General features: G+C 36.7%; 1 protein-coding gene across 7 annotated transcripts in view; it reads right to left on the bottom strand.

The window, feature by feature from the left end:
• Positions 1 to 14,438, bottom strand: part of CSNK1G3 (casein kinase 1 gamma 3) — an 89,101-nt gene that overhangs the window by 40,647 nt on the left and 34,016 nt on the right. For 6 of the 7 annotated variants that reach the window (XM_052777705.1, XM_052777707.1, XM_052777708.1 and 3 more), the window contains one exon: positions 8,975 to 9,044. The exons of the other annotated variant lie outside the window; for it this stretch is intronic. In XM_052777705.1, coding sequence (XP_052633665.1) covers positions 8,975 to 9,044 — 70 coding nt within the window. The remainder of the gene's footprint in view (positions 1 to 8,974; positions 9,045 to 14,438) is intronic. 7 annotated transcript variants of the gene reach the window in all.

Genomic DNA, 14,438 nt, shown 5'->3' with positions numbered 1-14,438 from the left:
GCAAGCAAGATGCTGTTCAGTGCTTTTCAGTTTCTTGTAATATTAGTTTCCTTTTAGAGTCTCCTCTAAGCCAGTCAGGAAACGCACCTACTGATGTGATCTGCATTATATATTACTGCTTAGATTATCTGTTAAAGCGGATCCATAAACACCAGTAAAATATACAAGATTTTCTGTATTCAGTTTCCTACACCCTACTGCCTTTTATCTGTAGTTTTAATTTTCATATGTGGCATTTCATTGGACACAAACAAAATACCCTAAACTGAGTAGATGGAAGATTTGCAGTAACAGCCATCTTCCATGGCAGCTTCGTACTGGTATTCTGTCAAGGATGCAATTCAACAACCTGCCACAAACACAAGTATTCCCTACGAAGACTACAGAATGTGGCCTGAATCCTCTGACAGTAAGCGATTACAAAATCCAGGATAGCGCCATGTATGGTTTTTGACTCGAACAAAACCATGCATACACAAAACCATGCATACACAAAAAGCCATACAATCTCCAGAAATGTAGCTCTTTATGGCTACTGAAACCATGATCACCCAAGCACTGTAAAACTCTAAACATGGAATGAGACACTATATAAGCAATATGACTTCAGCACTGCTAAAATGCCACATTGGAGGCACGCACTACAACACTTAGACTATATTTCTTATTTATAAATAGAAGAATACGTTTAAAAATATAAGAAACAGTAAGATTTTTCCATTAAAATAGATCTAATATAACTCGTTATTTACATTACTAAAACAGAATCAGACATGCATTGTTATTGTAAGCTTTATTAAATCACATAGTCATTTATCTACCATTCACAATGTTCTGCAATCCATACCATCAAGCCTCCTTCACAATTACAGCTATCTATTACATTTTACACAAAAACCACTGATTAATCTCTGAAATCTCTGTGATGTCACATTCCAAAATCAGTACAAGTTTTTGTATACCGCCAGGCTTCCTATAGTCAGTAATCATTGTTTCTCAGAAACATTAACATGTGCACCTATAAGTTACATTTAAATTTATGCAGCTGCCATTCTTACCTGATCTCTTGCACTTATTCTAGGGAAAAAAAATCACTTTAAATATAAATTGAGAGAATTCGGTACATTTACTTAAGCCAAATGCTAGAACAGACTGGCATAAAACAAGAAAAACTGCCAGCAACATTTCTTATAGTTTTTGTTGGACTATACTTAAAATAATAAGTTTGTAATCATCATCATCATTCATTCACTTAAATGTAAATATTAGCATATTCACATTAATAACTGAGCAGCTCAACCTTCCTGTTAAAGTATATCGGCAGCAACAGAACTCAAAACAGAGTCAGCTTTTTCCCCAAACAACTCACAACAAAACCATAGCAGTCATCAGTACACAGATTAACAGTGCATATGAATAGATACCTTTTCAGTCAAGAGATTCATTATTTGATTTGGTTTAAGTGCTTTTAAAATAAATTTTTAAATTAAGCACAGAGCATGATTTTCTAAGTTCACCTGCCCTGTATTTTTATTATTTAATAGAGATTGAAAAACACTTCAACTAACTGCTTATTGTTTATTCTCCTACATAACCCTTGTCAAAGTAGTACAAAAGTAATAAACTAGTACAGCATTACTAAAAAAATTTAAAAAAAAAAAATCAGTTTTCAGTTTAAGACCAAATTCTCAGCTACCTACCTAAGAGTGTAGCTCAAAGAAACGTTCATGTGAAGTTACTAAAACAATTCAGTTTGCATTTATACTGAATGACTGTTAGCAAGATATATGGACAGGTTATGAAGTGAGACAACTCAAAAGACACACATAACTCATAAAACATTATTTACATATGTAAAACTAAGAACTACTTAGATACTTCCTCGTGATATGGTAGAATATCAACCTAGTAAATAAGATACAATCTACCAATTGAGAAAGGAATTAAGAGATTATAATGAAGCAATGATAATTTTGTCTTGGGAAGAGTTAGAGGAGAGCACAGATGCTGATACACTGTCATGAAACCATGCTGTGCTGCATTTTCTTCCACAGGCTGGTGGAAGGCAGGGTGTCTATCGCCCAGGGGATGAGCTAGAGAAATTATCTCAATAGCAATCAGAAATCCCATTGTCTTCTCTCATATAAAAGTAGTATTTTTAGTGGATCACAGCGAAAGATTAAAAAAAAAAAAATTGCCTATCACTATCTTAAATACAAAAGATAGCCTCCCTTTCAGTGCCAGCATCTGCCTTATGCATTCTATATCCTGAATACAGTTGTATAAAAAAAATTGAAAAGATGTCATTCAACATTCAAATCTGATACACAGACTGAAGCTGGTCTGAACTGAAATTAGATGAAGAATCATATTTTCATTACCATAAATATTTTTGTCTTTATCTACAGGGAAAATCACTGTACACTGAAGTACTGAACGTTATTCTTGGCCTCCAGCCCATCAAACACCTTTTCAAGACAGAAAACAACAAAAAAACTATTAACAGTAATGTCTACCCTACCAGTCAACCATAAACTGTGTATAATGTACCTTGTAACAAAGCGATCAATCTCAAGCCTTAAGGCAATCTGCACCAAAAAAAATCAGAAATCCAGAGTATTTCAAACTGACTTTGCTACATTCTCAAACCAAAACACAATCATCAATCTGGAGAATCCCGACATGCTCAAAGTGCTAAACTAAATATTCTGCTGAGCTTGACTACCAAAATGGTGAGTAGATGCCACTCCTCTACAACAGCAGCTGACCACCATGCACAAATGCTTAGTACTTCCCTGGCTGCAACTTCTCAAGATTACATACAGACTTGTTCTTACACTAACAGTGTTTACTATCCAATACATACACAAGTGATGTGGTAACATTTCTGTATCTTCCAAAATCACATTGTGCCAGCACTGCAATCTTCTTCAACCATTAACCCAGTGGCAACTTTTTCATTACCACTGTCCAAGTAGTATGATTCTGTTATGTCTAAGGCAGGCTCTCATGACCTCAAAATTGAAAAATATATTTTTAGATAGCAATGCAAAGTGCATTTACCACATGACTGTTAGTACCAAACCATGAAAAATATTCTCATGTACAGAATGCAATACTTCGCATTCATTTCACACTGGCCATAACTTTTTAAAATAAAACACCTTTTTCCACAGTATACAAATAGGTATCTTATACATGCACTGGCCACCCTGTAAGAAAAGTGTTTGACTGCCAGTTTTAAGAGTGGAAGTGTTAGCTAGACTTCAGCTCAAAGAATAGAAGTACGAAAGTTAAGAAAAATAAAACACCATTGACAATACTGAGCATCTGCCTTCTCCGAAACATTAATACAGCAGTTTCAGAAGTAGGATAATCCACAGCTGAACAGATCTTTGTCTCTTTCAAAAATGACCTCAAATGAAAAACTAAAATTTAACAATGGATACCCTTTGTTGCTGTAGACAGGTACTATAGTAACAATCTGTTCTTGGTAAAACAGCAGCATTGCAGACACAAGCTCTACTAAGGCAAGTTGAGCAGCAGGAGCCACGCCATCCTTTTGTTCCACCTGTCAGATGGGTAAATATAAAAGTCCTCATTCACTTGTAAAGACTCTCAGACAATAAAAGTTGAATAGTTTTTATGCTCTTCAACACACAACAATACTTAACCTCTTTCACATGTACACAGATTCCTTATTGCAAAAGGGAACTGACCCATACTGTAAATACCTGTCAAAGAAATAAAGCATTTTAAAAGTTTTCACCAATAAGGTTTTTAAATAGAAGAAACCCTACATTAAAAAACTTCTCACCTTTACTGCTCAATACTCAAATTGAGCCAGCAGTTACTGATTTTTCCCCCCTCAGTCCCTCCTAGTAGGAAAGAACACTGAATTCAGGTGCAGTTATATTACGGGCATAGCACATGAAATACATCTACAGCTTGTCTTCTTATCATGAGGAGAAAGATCGATAGTGCAAAAGAAGAATACAAAAATCAATAAAAAAACCAAAACTTTTTCTATTCATTCCAAGTCTTAGTGTAATTTCAGGTAAGAATTCAGCTACAGTTTTATCTGTAGTACTGAACTTATGATGAGGTATCAGGTTTTCTTATCATTCATACTTGGATATTAAGAAAATACACTTTTACTAGAATATTATTAGGATTAAAGGTATTTTAAATTCCATCTGTAGATTACTCACTCAGTTGACTAGAAATTTCTGCATACTGACTAAATGATCTCAAACTTCATGAGGAGAAGATGCTCACAGTTACTGAATGACATGAAGATTATGCAGAAAAGAGACAGCAATTTTCATTAAAACCTCTATTGGTATATAAAACTTAAATGAAAGCTAAATAATGATGAGACTATAATAAGCCACTTAAACTAATTTAAGAACTGTTTTTAGTAAGTTTTAGATCCATGCCCCTGAATAATTAAAAATGTTTCAAAAAAAGCCCAGAAGTACATAAAATGTTTCCTGTTTAAGAAAGATTCTTGACATTTTTTCCTGGCAAACACCTACATGCTACTGCATGTTCACAGGCATGTTCAGAAAAAGCATATTATAAAGTTACAGATTATAACCCTTTTTTATGAGCAGATTCTCTCCAAAGGAATACAGTTGTGAAATGTTAATGTTTTTTTCATGCAAGTCAAAAGCACTTTTTATTAAATACAAAGAATGAATACTCTCAGTTCAAAAGTCCTGTGTATAAAAACTGCACATATATCATATTTCATGTCTATTTTTTCCTTGTTCTTTCACAGAGCAGTGCAATAAAAGACCCCCCAATTTTTCTTCACTCAAGCATGTCTTCCATCTTCATGGCATTCAAGACACAGAATAGCAAGACTCTTATCACAGAAATTAATAATAATAAAAAAAAATTTAAGTCACAAGGTCATTAGAAAAGAAAGAAAAGGGATTGTAAGTAAGTAGACTTGTAGTAGACAAATACTGGCTGGACATAAGGTAATACCAAGAAAACATACAATTTCAAAATGCTACTCCTTCCACCAAGGGCACTTACAAGATCAGAGGAAGCACTAAGATGCTTTGTTAAAAAGGGTCAGAAGGTAAGATAATCTGTCACACAGTAACATTTTCTTTACTTGCTTTCAGGAAGCTATTTCAGGAAAACAACCTCATTTTCTTCCAAAACAAGTCATGCACATGTTAATGCCTCTCCCTCCTCCCCATGCCACCCCCAAATAAACTGGGATTTCAAAAGTGCTACAGGTATTTTATCCCTTAACCTTCAGGTTATTTCACACTAAGCATGAGTCTGTAGCATAACCTGTGGAATTAATTTCTTATTTGTGGAAAATGAAGTTTTGTTTCTAGGAAATAACGGCTCTGCTTACAAAATTGGGAAAGAAAAGGAGTACTATTCCTTTTTCACCAGTTGATTCTGAAACCATTTTTTAGTCATCACTTGCTATTAATACACATGTATGCATGAGAACAAGTAAAAAGCTATTTAATACAATTAAATGCAAAATAAGCAGTCCACACTCACATATAAAGCTATCAGCCAAATGACAATAAGTTTTGCATGAATAAACAAAAACAGCTCCGGAAAAGACTACTTCATCATGATTAAGAAAGCCTGCAAACGAGGATTTTTAGAAGTTTAGAAGCCAGCAGGCTCCAGACAATGGGAACTGCTAGTTGTCCTAGTTTCGCCTGGGATAGAGTTAATCTTCTTTCTAGTACCTGGTATAGTGTTATGTTCTGGATTTAGTATGAGAAGAATGTTGATAACACAAGGATGTTTTCAGTTGTTGCTAAGTAGTGTTTAGACTAAGTCAAAGATTTTTCAGCTTCTCATGGCCAGCCAGCAAGAAGGCTGGAGGGGCACAAGAAGTTGGGAGGGGACACAGCCAGGATAGCTGACCCAAACTGGCCAAAGGTATGGTCCATACCATGTGACATCATGCCTAGTATATGAACTGGTAGGAGCTGGCCTGGGGGGATTACTGCTCAGGAACTAACTGGGCATCAGTTGGCAAGTGGTAAGCAATTGCATTGTGCATCACTTGTTTAGTATATTCTAATCCTTTTATTATTATTGTAATTTTATTATTGTTATTATTATCATTTTCTTTCTTTCTGTTCTACTAAACTGTTCTTATCTCAACCCATGGGTTTTACTCCCCACCCCCAATTCTCTCCCCCATCCCACTGGGTGAGGGGGAAGTGAGTGAGCAGCTGCATGGTGCTTAGTTGCTGGCTGGGGTTAAACCACAACACTACTACAGTAACTACTTATCAGAGAAACCTCATATCTACTCACAATTACTATACTTCAATTTTTTTCCAGCAAAACCAGCTATTTTTATACCTCCTGCAATGGATTCTTCTGCCACTTGCACAATGAAGATCCATTTCCTTCAATTTACTCTCTCTCTGACAGAAGTAAAACCACTGCCCATAAAGCAACACTATCTATATGGATAGATCTGGCATAAGATTTTTTAGTATCTCCTGTTCTATGTAGGAAGGATCAGCTGCTTTCTGAATTTATCACTTGGTCCATCAACTTTCTACCTCTATGTTTTCCAACTGTTCATGTGACAAAATTTCTTAAATCTACACTTGACAGTAAACACCTATGTCAGAAAAAAAATTAGTGAAGTAAAAGAAACTGCTTCCAATTACATGAGGACAGAAATTATATAATTCTTCAACTTCCTTCCTAAAAGAATCTTAGGCTGCATAACTTCCTGGGCTCGAGGATTCAGCATTTTTTTTTAACTTCTAAGATGATGGCAGCATATTACTTTCTTCATGATGAGTCTTTACCACAAAACTCATTAAAATGAGTCTCAAGTGGGGTACCTAACAAAGTCAGACAAAACTCAGAAAAGAACTTGCAGGGTTCTACACCTGCTAGGGGAGGCTTTCACTCGAATAGAAGTAGGTTACTTCAGAAACAGAGGAGGTCTATAACAAGCTTCTTCATAAATACTGCAGATGGATAGTACCTCACCAGGTTTATCTTCTTGTTTTCATCCCAAAGGTCTCCTCACCTTCATGCAAAGAGTCAGAGAGATCATTCTCCCATACAGTACTTCAGTAAGGCAACAGAGAAAGAATAAAGTTGCAACCAACAAATTGGGTTACAAAGGCTGAATGATATCTGAAGTAAAGTAGATAAACTTTGACTTGCCTACATTCTTACATTAAACACATTCCCCCAATCTTATTCAGTAAACAAAAAGGTAAACAAAATTCCATTTGCCAAGACATTTTTCCCAAGAAACATTCCCATAAGGGTTCCTACCTCTGAGAAGCATTGTCTATTTTCTGCAGTCTGATCCAGTAATTACAGTTTTATTCTTATTTCCACTACACAGCTCCTTTGCAATTTTAGATTGTTATACCTTGTTTTTCACAGCTGGTTGCTGTCCCTAACTTGTGGGTTGCCTCTCATTAGTCAAGCAATTAAGAACTCTGCTTTGCACTTATCAGCTATTTCACAATGCTAGTCTAGTGTATGCTGACAATTTACAACTACTTACAAAAAACCAGACATTATACCCTGATGACTTTCTCCACTTAACAAGCATATACAACTCAACGTTTTGACTAGACATTCTGCAACTTAGTTTTCCACCTATGAACAGGAATAGACAATATCATGTCTTGCAAAGAGTTATCTCTAAAGATTCCTGGTTGCAGAGCATTCATACTACAGCATCAGAAAAAAGTTCTGTATTAACTGAAAGTATTAGAAAGTATGTTTCCCTAGAGAGGGTCTCTAAAAAAGAGCACACAATTTTGAAAGCTACCTAACTAGAGAAACACTATCCAGTCTGTGCATCAATGAACATATGATCCTGAATTTTTGGAATTGAAAGTAGTATTTTAAAAGTATTGAAATTCATCATAACACACACATTCAAGGCAACAAAATGAAGCAGTATGGGCATGTTCATCTTGTATTCCCTGACTTTCAGAGATGACTTTTCAGCTTAAATAGTATTTTATTGTAGTTTAAGCATAACTTTAAAATCACGGTTACAAAATCCAAGTTGCCTTTGATAGAAAAAAACAAACACTAGTGTGCACGTAGAAAACCACTATTAGTAATCCATTTTATAGAATAAACTTCTAGATTAGTAGAAAATGGAAAAAGTAACTAACTACATGACCTATCAAAAAACTATTCTAGGGATTAAAGGAACATTTTCAAGAAAAACGTATTGTAAGATTTTTTCCTAGGGTATAACTGATTTAGGGAAGATTTGTACTCACTTTCCTACGTTAAGAAGCTTCACATCTTGCTAACTGACTATATGCAGTTTTGTGAAAGGCACAAAAATATGTGAGAAATTTTAGATATTGCACACCTATAAAACCAAAAGGTGATAACTGGATCATTGAGGGGATCATCATATGAGTAGCTGTAGGTGTAAAAGCACCAAGGGGAATGAAATGAGAAATTCAAATCTTAAACTGCATTTAAAGTTAAACTTTTTATAAAATTATTTAAGAAGCTTAAAACTAGTAAGCAGCAATATATACTGTATCAATGGAAGTGAAGTAAAGTAAAACTGAGACTGAAGCTATTTAAATATCATAGCAACTTTAAATGAAAATATGTGATTAGTAGATTAGCAGTTTGGTCATTTATAGTGTTTATTCAAAGAGAACGCACTGGGAATAGTTTAAAACTCCTTAGTTCAAGGTATACCCATAGGCTCACAAATTCTATGATATTTAAGACATTAAATAGTCTTAGGATTTCATAGACACACTTTAAAGAGTAGATCAAAAAAGTCTTACAATACTAGAAAAATTTATACATTAATTCACTGATTCATGGAACTTTTTTCTGCTTTAAGTAACGAGGGACACTTTAATAAATAGATATATGCCCCTAAATCAGAAAACTTGCATCAAAAATTGATCCTGGATTACATCACAGTAAAATGCATGACACTGCTTTTTACCTCCAGATCCTAGCTGCTTGTAGAATCTGTATTCCAAATGTAGCTGTGGTGCTCTCGACTTCAGTGGCTCCTGATTTAAAAACAAAAACAACGTTTAAAACAAAGCCTCTCTGCCAAAGCCTAAAAACTAATACATTAACCTACTACCAGCCAAACTAACCCTACTGCTGCCAAGCCACATGGAAAGTTTGAGTGTTTCTTCCAAAATGACTGGTAATTAAGAAACTAAGAAACATAAACCTCAGTCAGGTGAGACTAGAGCACCTAGGGACATTTACATCTTGTATTGCTGCACAGGACTGGGGTCCAACATGCAAACCCAATCACAGACCCACAATGGAATAGCTAAAAAATAATCTGTCTCTCCAAATTATGTGGGTGATGTGTCTTGCAGCTCTCAAAAGGTGGCACTGATATGCAGCTTAACAGATTGAAAAGACTCTCCACACACCTACTATACATGATAGAAGCATCTTTATAAAAAAGAAGTTTTCTCTTAGGATCTTGACAAAAAAATACCAAATCCTTCCACCAAATAGTAACAGCTTAGCAGAAATTAAGCAGCACCATTCAAAAAAAAAAAAAAAAAAAGGCACCAGAATAAGCTTGTAGTTTAAAATCTTTCTTTTCCCAACATAATTTTCATAAGTTAATGAAATCTTAGTTCTGTGTTCTACATACTAATGTGGCAAGGTCTCCTAGAATAAAGTGACATGAGATCGAGCACAGGAACACACAAGCAGCCTAAATGAAAGCCCTAACTTACTGAGCATCCCTTTGCAAAGTAAACGTACTTTATCATAAGATTCTTAAAAGAATTTCCTAGAGTGTCTTTTAGAAGATATGCCTTGTTTCTTGCAATATGTAACATCTTCCAATGCATCAGTGATAATCTGGACATTACCTGTGCATCATTCCCACACAGACTGCTCCTACTAGAATTGCAGCATGTAATTAGTAAGATTGTTAATACACTTATCAGCAATAACTGATACTGCTGGATGTCAATTTCCAGGAAAAGTTTGGGCAAGGTGCTCATCTCTTTCCTCACACCATCTTCTCCAGAAGCTGTTTATTGACCTGTGTTGTCTCCCAGTGGCACATCCAGGCCATAGAAACCATAAGGTAATGTGCAATCATGAGAAACTTAGTCCTCTTCCTCAACCCATCTCCCTCCAACACCCGGATGTTTCAAATTGCTGCTACTGGTACAGCCAAAGTCTCTGTCGGGGTACATTTATGCATTTGATTTTGCCAGGATGCCAAAGGTTGAGGCCCAAAAGTAAAGAGGGGCCAATCTAACAGTTTCTACAAAAAACAAATAGAATTTAATACATGCTTTTTATGCTCCAGAGCATTCACCCTAGCTGAACACTGAAATTCTTTGCCAAAAAGTACACAAGAGCTTTCTAAAACAAAAAGGTGTTGATCCTTCACAAACTGAATTACTAAGCGGGACTAAGAGGGCCACCAAAAGGTCCTACTTACAGTTTATGAGAACACATGAAATTTCTTGTCAAGTATTAAAGACAGATATCCCATAGCAAAACACTTTACCGTAAGCATGGGCCTAAGCAAGTCAGTGTAACCAACAACCCTTAGTACTCACCTTTCAGAGGTATAAGTAAAAGAACTATGAAGCATGTTACTGGAACATTTTAACCTTTTCAAAAGCACACAGATTTATCTAGGAGTTTGCCTACAGTATTGTTACACAAGTCTGTTGGTAACAAAATATACCACACTATACATAGTCTCTAATTAGGGCTTGTAATTCTGCCTGCTAAGAGGAAAATACTTTACTCCATAAACTTTGCATATCCACTGAATATACTAAGAAAAGACACCAGCTTACAGGCAGTTTGATTTTATTCAATTATATAGTTTTGCCTTAACTGATAGTACATTAGCAACTTAATCACCACACATGTTATAAGATGCTCCCATAATAAGGATGAAAAATAGCTTGTATGTATTAAATTTACATAAATCGACACAAAAAAAATTGTCCTAGGGAAAAGATACAGCTTCCAATTTTTGACATACACATCTGCACGTTTTCAAATGAATGCTTCTTGCTCTCATCATCAGCAGGAAATGGTTCTGATAAACCTCCAGAAGGCAAATGTTCTCAAACAGTCAAACAAGTCTACCTGACAACTGCACACCAGCCAAAGACTTAAGTTAAACCCTGTCTAGCAGAAAGACAATTAAATACTTTTACTCCAGTGATGGTGAAAAAAAAATGTGGTAGTATGTACTTGTAGTCCATTTATTGGCTGACAGTCTTCTGGATTGCCTTATTTTTGTAAGTAGGCTTAGATATCTTCCTAACTGTTCAGTAACTCCAAACATACAAAGGAAATACAATCTTTTTTTCAACAAAGCTTGTGAGAGGACAATCACAATAAGCTCTTCACATAGAAGTTGTTTTGTTCCTACACATCCCACTTAGCAGTATGCAGTGAACTACTGATAAATGAGAAAAGATACATAGATAAGGATAAATCAAGACAAAGGTATGTTAAATGTAATCTTCCACCGTAACATATGAGTGAAGAATATACCACTGTAACTACATTTTTAAGAATAAGTCTAAAAAGCGTATTCAAGAATAAAAAAAGAAATGGCAAATCATTGTTCTTCCTATTTTCATTAGCATTTCAGTACATTTCAGCATCTAAAAATAAGCTTGGAAACACATAACTGTTCAAACATCATGTTAATCCCAGAAGACTTTGAAGCCATCTCTGCTTACGAAAAGAAATTAGTGTGTTTTGTTTACTTGAATAAACTCAGGTCCTCACTAAACCATCCTGAAAAAACAGTTCCAGGATTTCTGCAATGTTCTCTAAACAACCTTCACTACACTGCTTTTCCATTTAAGTGTAATTATTTCAAAACTTCTATATTAAAACCTAGATAGCTTCTTTTCCCTGCAAAAGAGCATTTCACTCTCTTAATGGGGGTCTCTGTGTCTTGCTGCCATCAAAGAACTAATGTGCAGTTTACTAAGCACCAGTTCCCTAAGCAGCAGAAACAGTTCCTTAGTTCATCAGAGAGGTTCTTTTGAACCAAGTTTTTTCCCTCCTTTTTTATTTTGTGGGATGCTTATACATGCAAACAAAAGGATAAAAACACCTGAAATGTGAAACTGTTTCAAGTTCCTAATGGGGGGATTTTTGCTGTTGGTTTTGTGCCAAAAACATGGAATAAACTACTCTACAATTTTGAAGATATGACACTTCCCTTCTAAAGAGCTTTGAGAAAACAGACAGTTTACTTAATCTAATCATAAGGTTATAAATTTTCAAGAACTCTGATGTTAACCCAAAGCACAATGTACACATTCAGCTATTACCTGCTTTTCATGTTTTCAGTAATCCAGTGAGAACTCTTACTAGTAGATCTTCTGTCTCTGCTTCATTTTCTTAAGCAAGAGCAAACAAAAGCTATTTTCGGAAAAAAATTCTTAAAGAGGTAGGGCTCTTGTTAGAGGAAAAGATCAGTCTATTAAACAGAGCAGCACTTGCTTTGAAATTACTACAGCGTGCTAGGGAGGTTCTGAAATGGTATCATTCTAGACTGCTGTTTTGGGTTTGTATGGTGGGGTTTTGGTAGCAGGGTAGCGGCTGCAGGGGTGGCTCCTGTGAAAAGCTGCTAGAAGCTTCCCCACCTCCAAGTCAGACCTGCCTCTGGCCAAGGCTGAGCCCATCAGCAATGGTGGTAGTGCCTCTGGGAGAACAGATTAAAGAAGGGGAACCTGCAGTAGGGGAAGAGATTGAAATGTGTGAGAAACCCCTCTGCAGACACTGAGGTCAGTGAAGAAGGAGGGGGAGGAGGAGCGGGGGAGGAGGGGATGCCCCTGCAGCCCGTGGTGAGACAGCAGACTGTCCCCCCCCTGCCCGTGGAGGGGAGTGGGGGAGCAGATGCCCACCTGCAGCCCGGGGAGGACCCCATGTCAGAGCAGGTGGACGCCCCATGGTCATGACTCCATGGGAAATCCCATGCTGCAACAGCCTGTGCCTGAAGGACTGCAGCCCATGGCAGGGACCCATGCTGGAGCAGCTCATGAAGGACTGCAGCCCATGGGAAGGACTCAGGTTGGGGAAGTTCATGGAAGACTGTGTCCTCTGGGAGGGACCCCACACTGGAGCGGGGGACGAGTGAAGAGTCCTCCCCCTAAGGAGGAAGGAGCTGCAGAGACAACATGTGATGAACTGACCCCAACCCCCATTCTCCATCCCCCTGCACCGCTGCGGGGGGAGGAGGTAGAGAAAATCGTGAGTGGAGTTGAGCCAGGAAGGACAGAGGGGTGGGGGGAAGGTGTTATAAGATTTATTTTATTTCCTATTATCCTGTTCTGATGTGATTGGCAACAACTTAAAATGATGGGTTTTTTCCCAGGTCGAGTCTGGTTTTTGCCTGTGACCATAATCCATGTGTGATCCCCCCCGTCCTTGTCTCGACCCACAGCTTTTATTTATATTTTCTCCTCCCTATCCCACCAGGGGGGAGGCATGAGTGAGCAGCTTCATGGTGCTTTGTTGCCGACTGGGCTTAAACCACGACAACTGCAATAATTCTTTAAAAACAAAAAAGGAAGAAAAAATATTCCAGCCTTGGAACCAACTGCAATCTTCTTTCCACACACAGCCCACTTACCGTTTTAAGGATTAAAATCTTAACAGTTGAATGATCAATAAATTAAATATTACAGATTAAAAGCAGCAGTGACTACCTCATAACTTGCTTTCACACAAAGACAGAAGGAAAAACTGATTTATTTCCAGAAGCAGCTCAAGCAAAAATTCCTTTAGTTGGTATTTGGTTAGTGGTTAGGTATCCTGCAGAGGAGATGAGTTTGGGCAATGAAGAAATTTGTCAAAGGGAAAGGGAGGAAGACTGAAGGAGAGAGAAGAGCTGAATGGGGAATATGAGGTTTAAGTGAAGTAGAGGGTCATGTAATAAAAGAAGTAAACCTAACAATAAATTAAGAGGTGAGCAGGAAAGGTACAGTTCATGTATACCAAATGGCTCTTGCTGAACTACCTGATCACAAGATACCAATTTGTATACTAATAGACCAGCAGAAACATACAAACACCAGTAGACAGTGCACAACTGATAAAGCCTATTAAAAGTCTCATTTCAGTTCTTAAAAAAGTCTGTTCTAACCTTTCAAACTTGAGTATCTGCCCAACCAGAACAGGCTATAATGAAAGAAATCAAATTAAGAGTAAGATCCTGGAAGTGTAGCTGTTTTACCAGAATAAATATGCATTTACATATAAACTTTACACATTAAAACGCATACATTGTATGACTCTCAGGCCTAACACGTAAAACCTGTTTAAGTTGTTTCCTTACACAAGTAAGTCCTGAAGTTGCCATAAGCACCATAAACATACTTGTATAACGTTGTCCATGAGGGAAATATTAATTCAACACAATGAAATGTTTA

This window comes from Harpia harpyja, chromosome Z (genome assembly GCF_026419915.1).
Source record: "Harpia harpyja isolate bHarHar1 chromosome Z, bHarHar1 primary haplotype, whole genome shotgun sequence".
NCBI classification, from domain to species: domain Eukaryota; kingdom Metazoa; phylum Chordata; class Aves; order Accipitriformes; family Accipitridae; genus Harpia; species Harpia harpyja.
The sequence above is the reverse complement of the archived record's forward strand: the minus strand, read 5'-3'. Positions and strand labels throughout refer to the sequence as shown.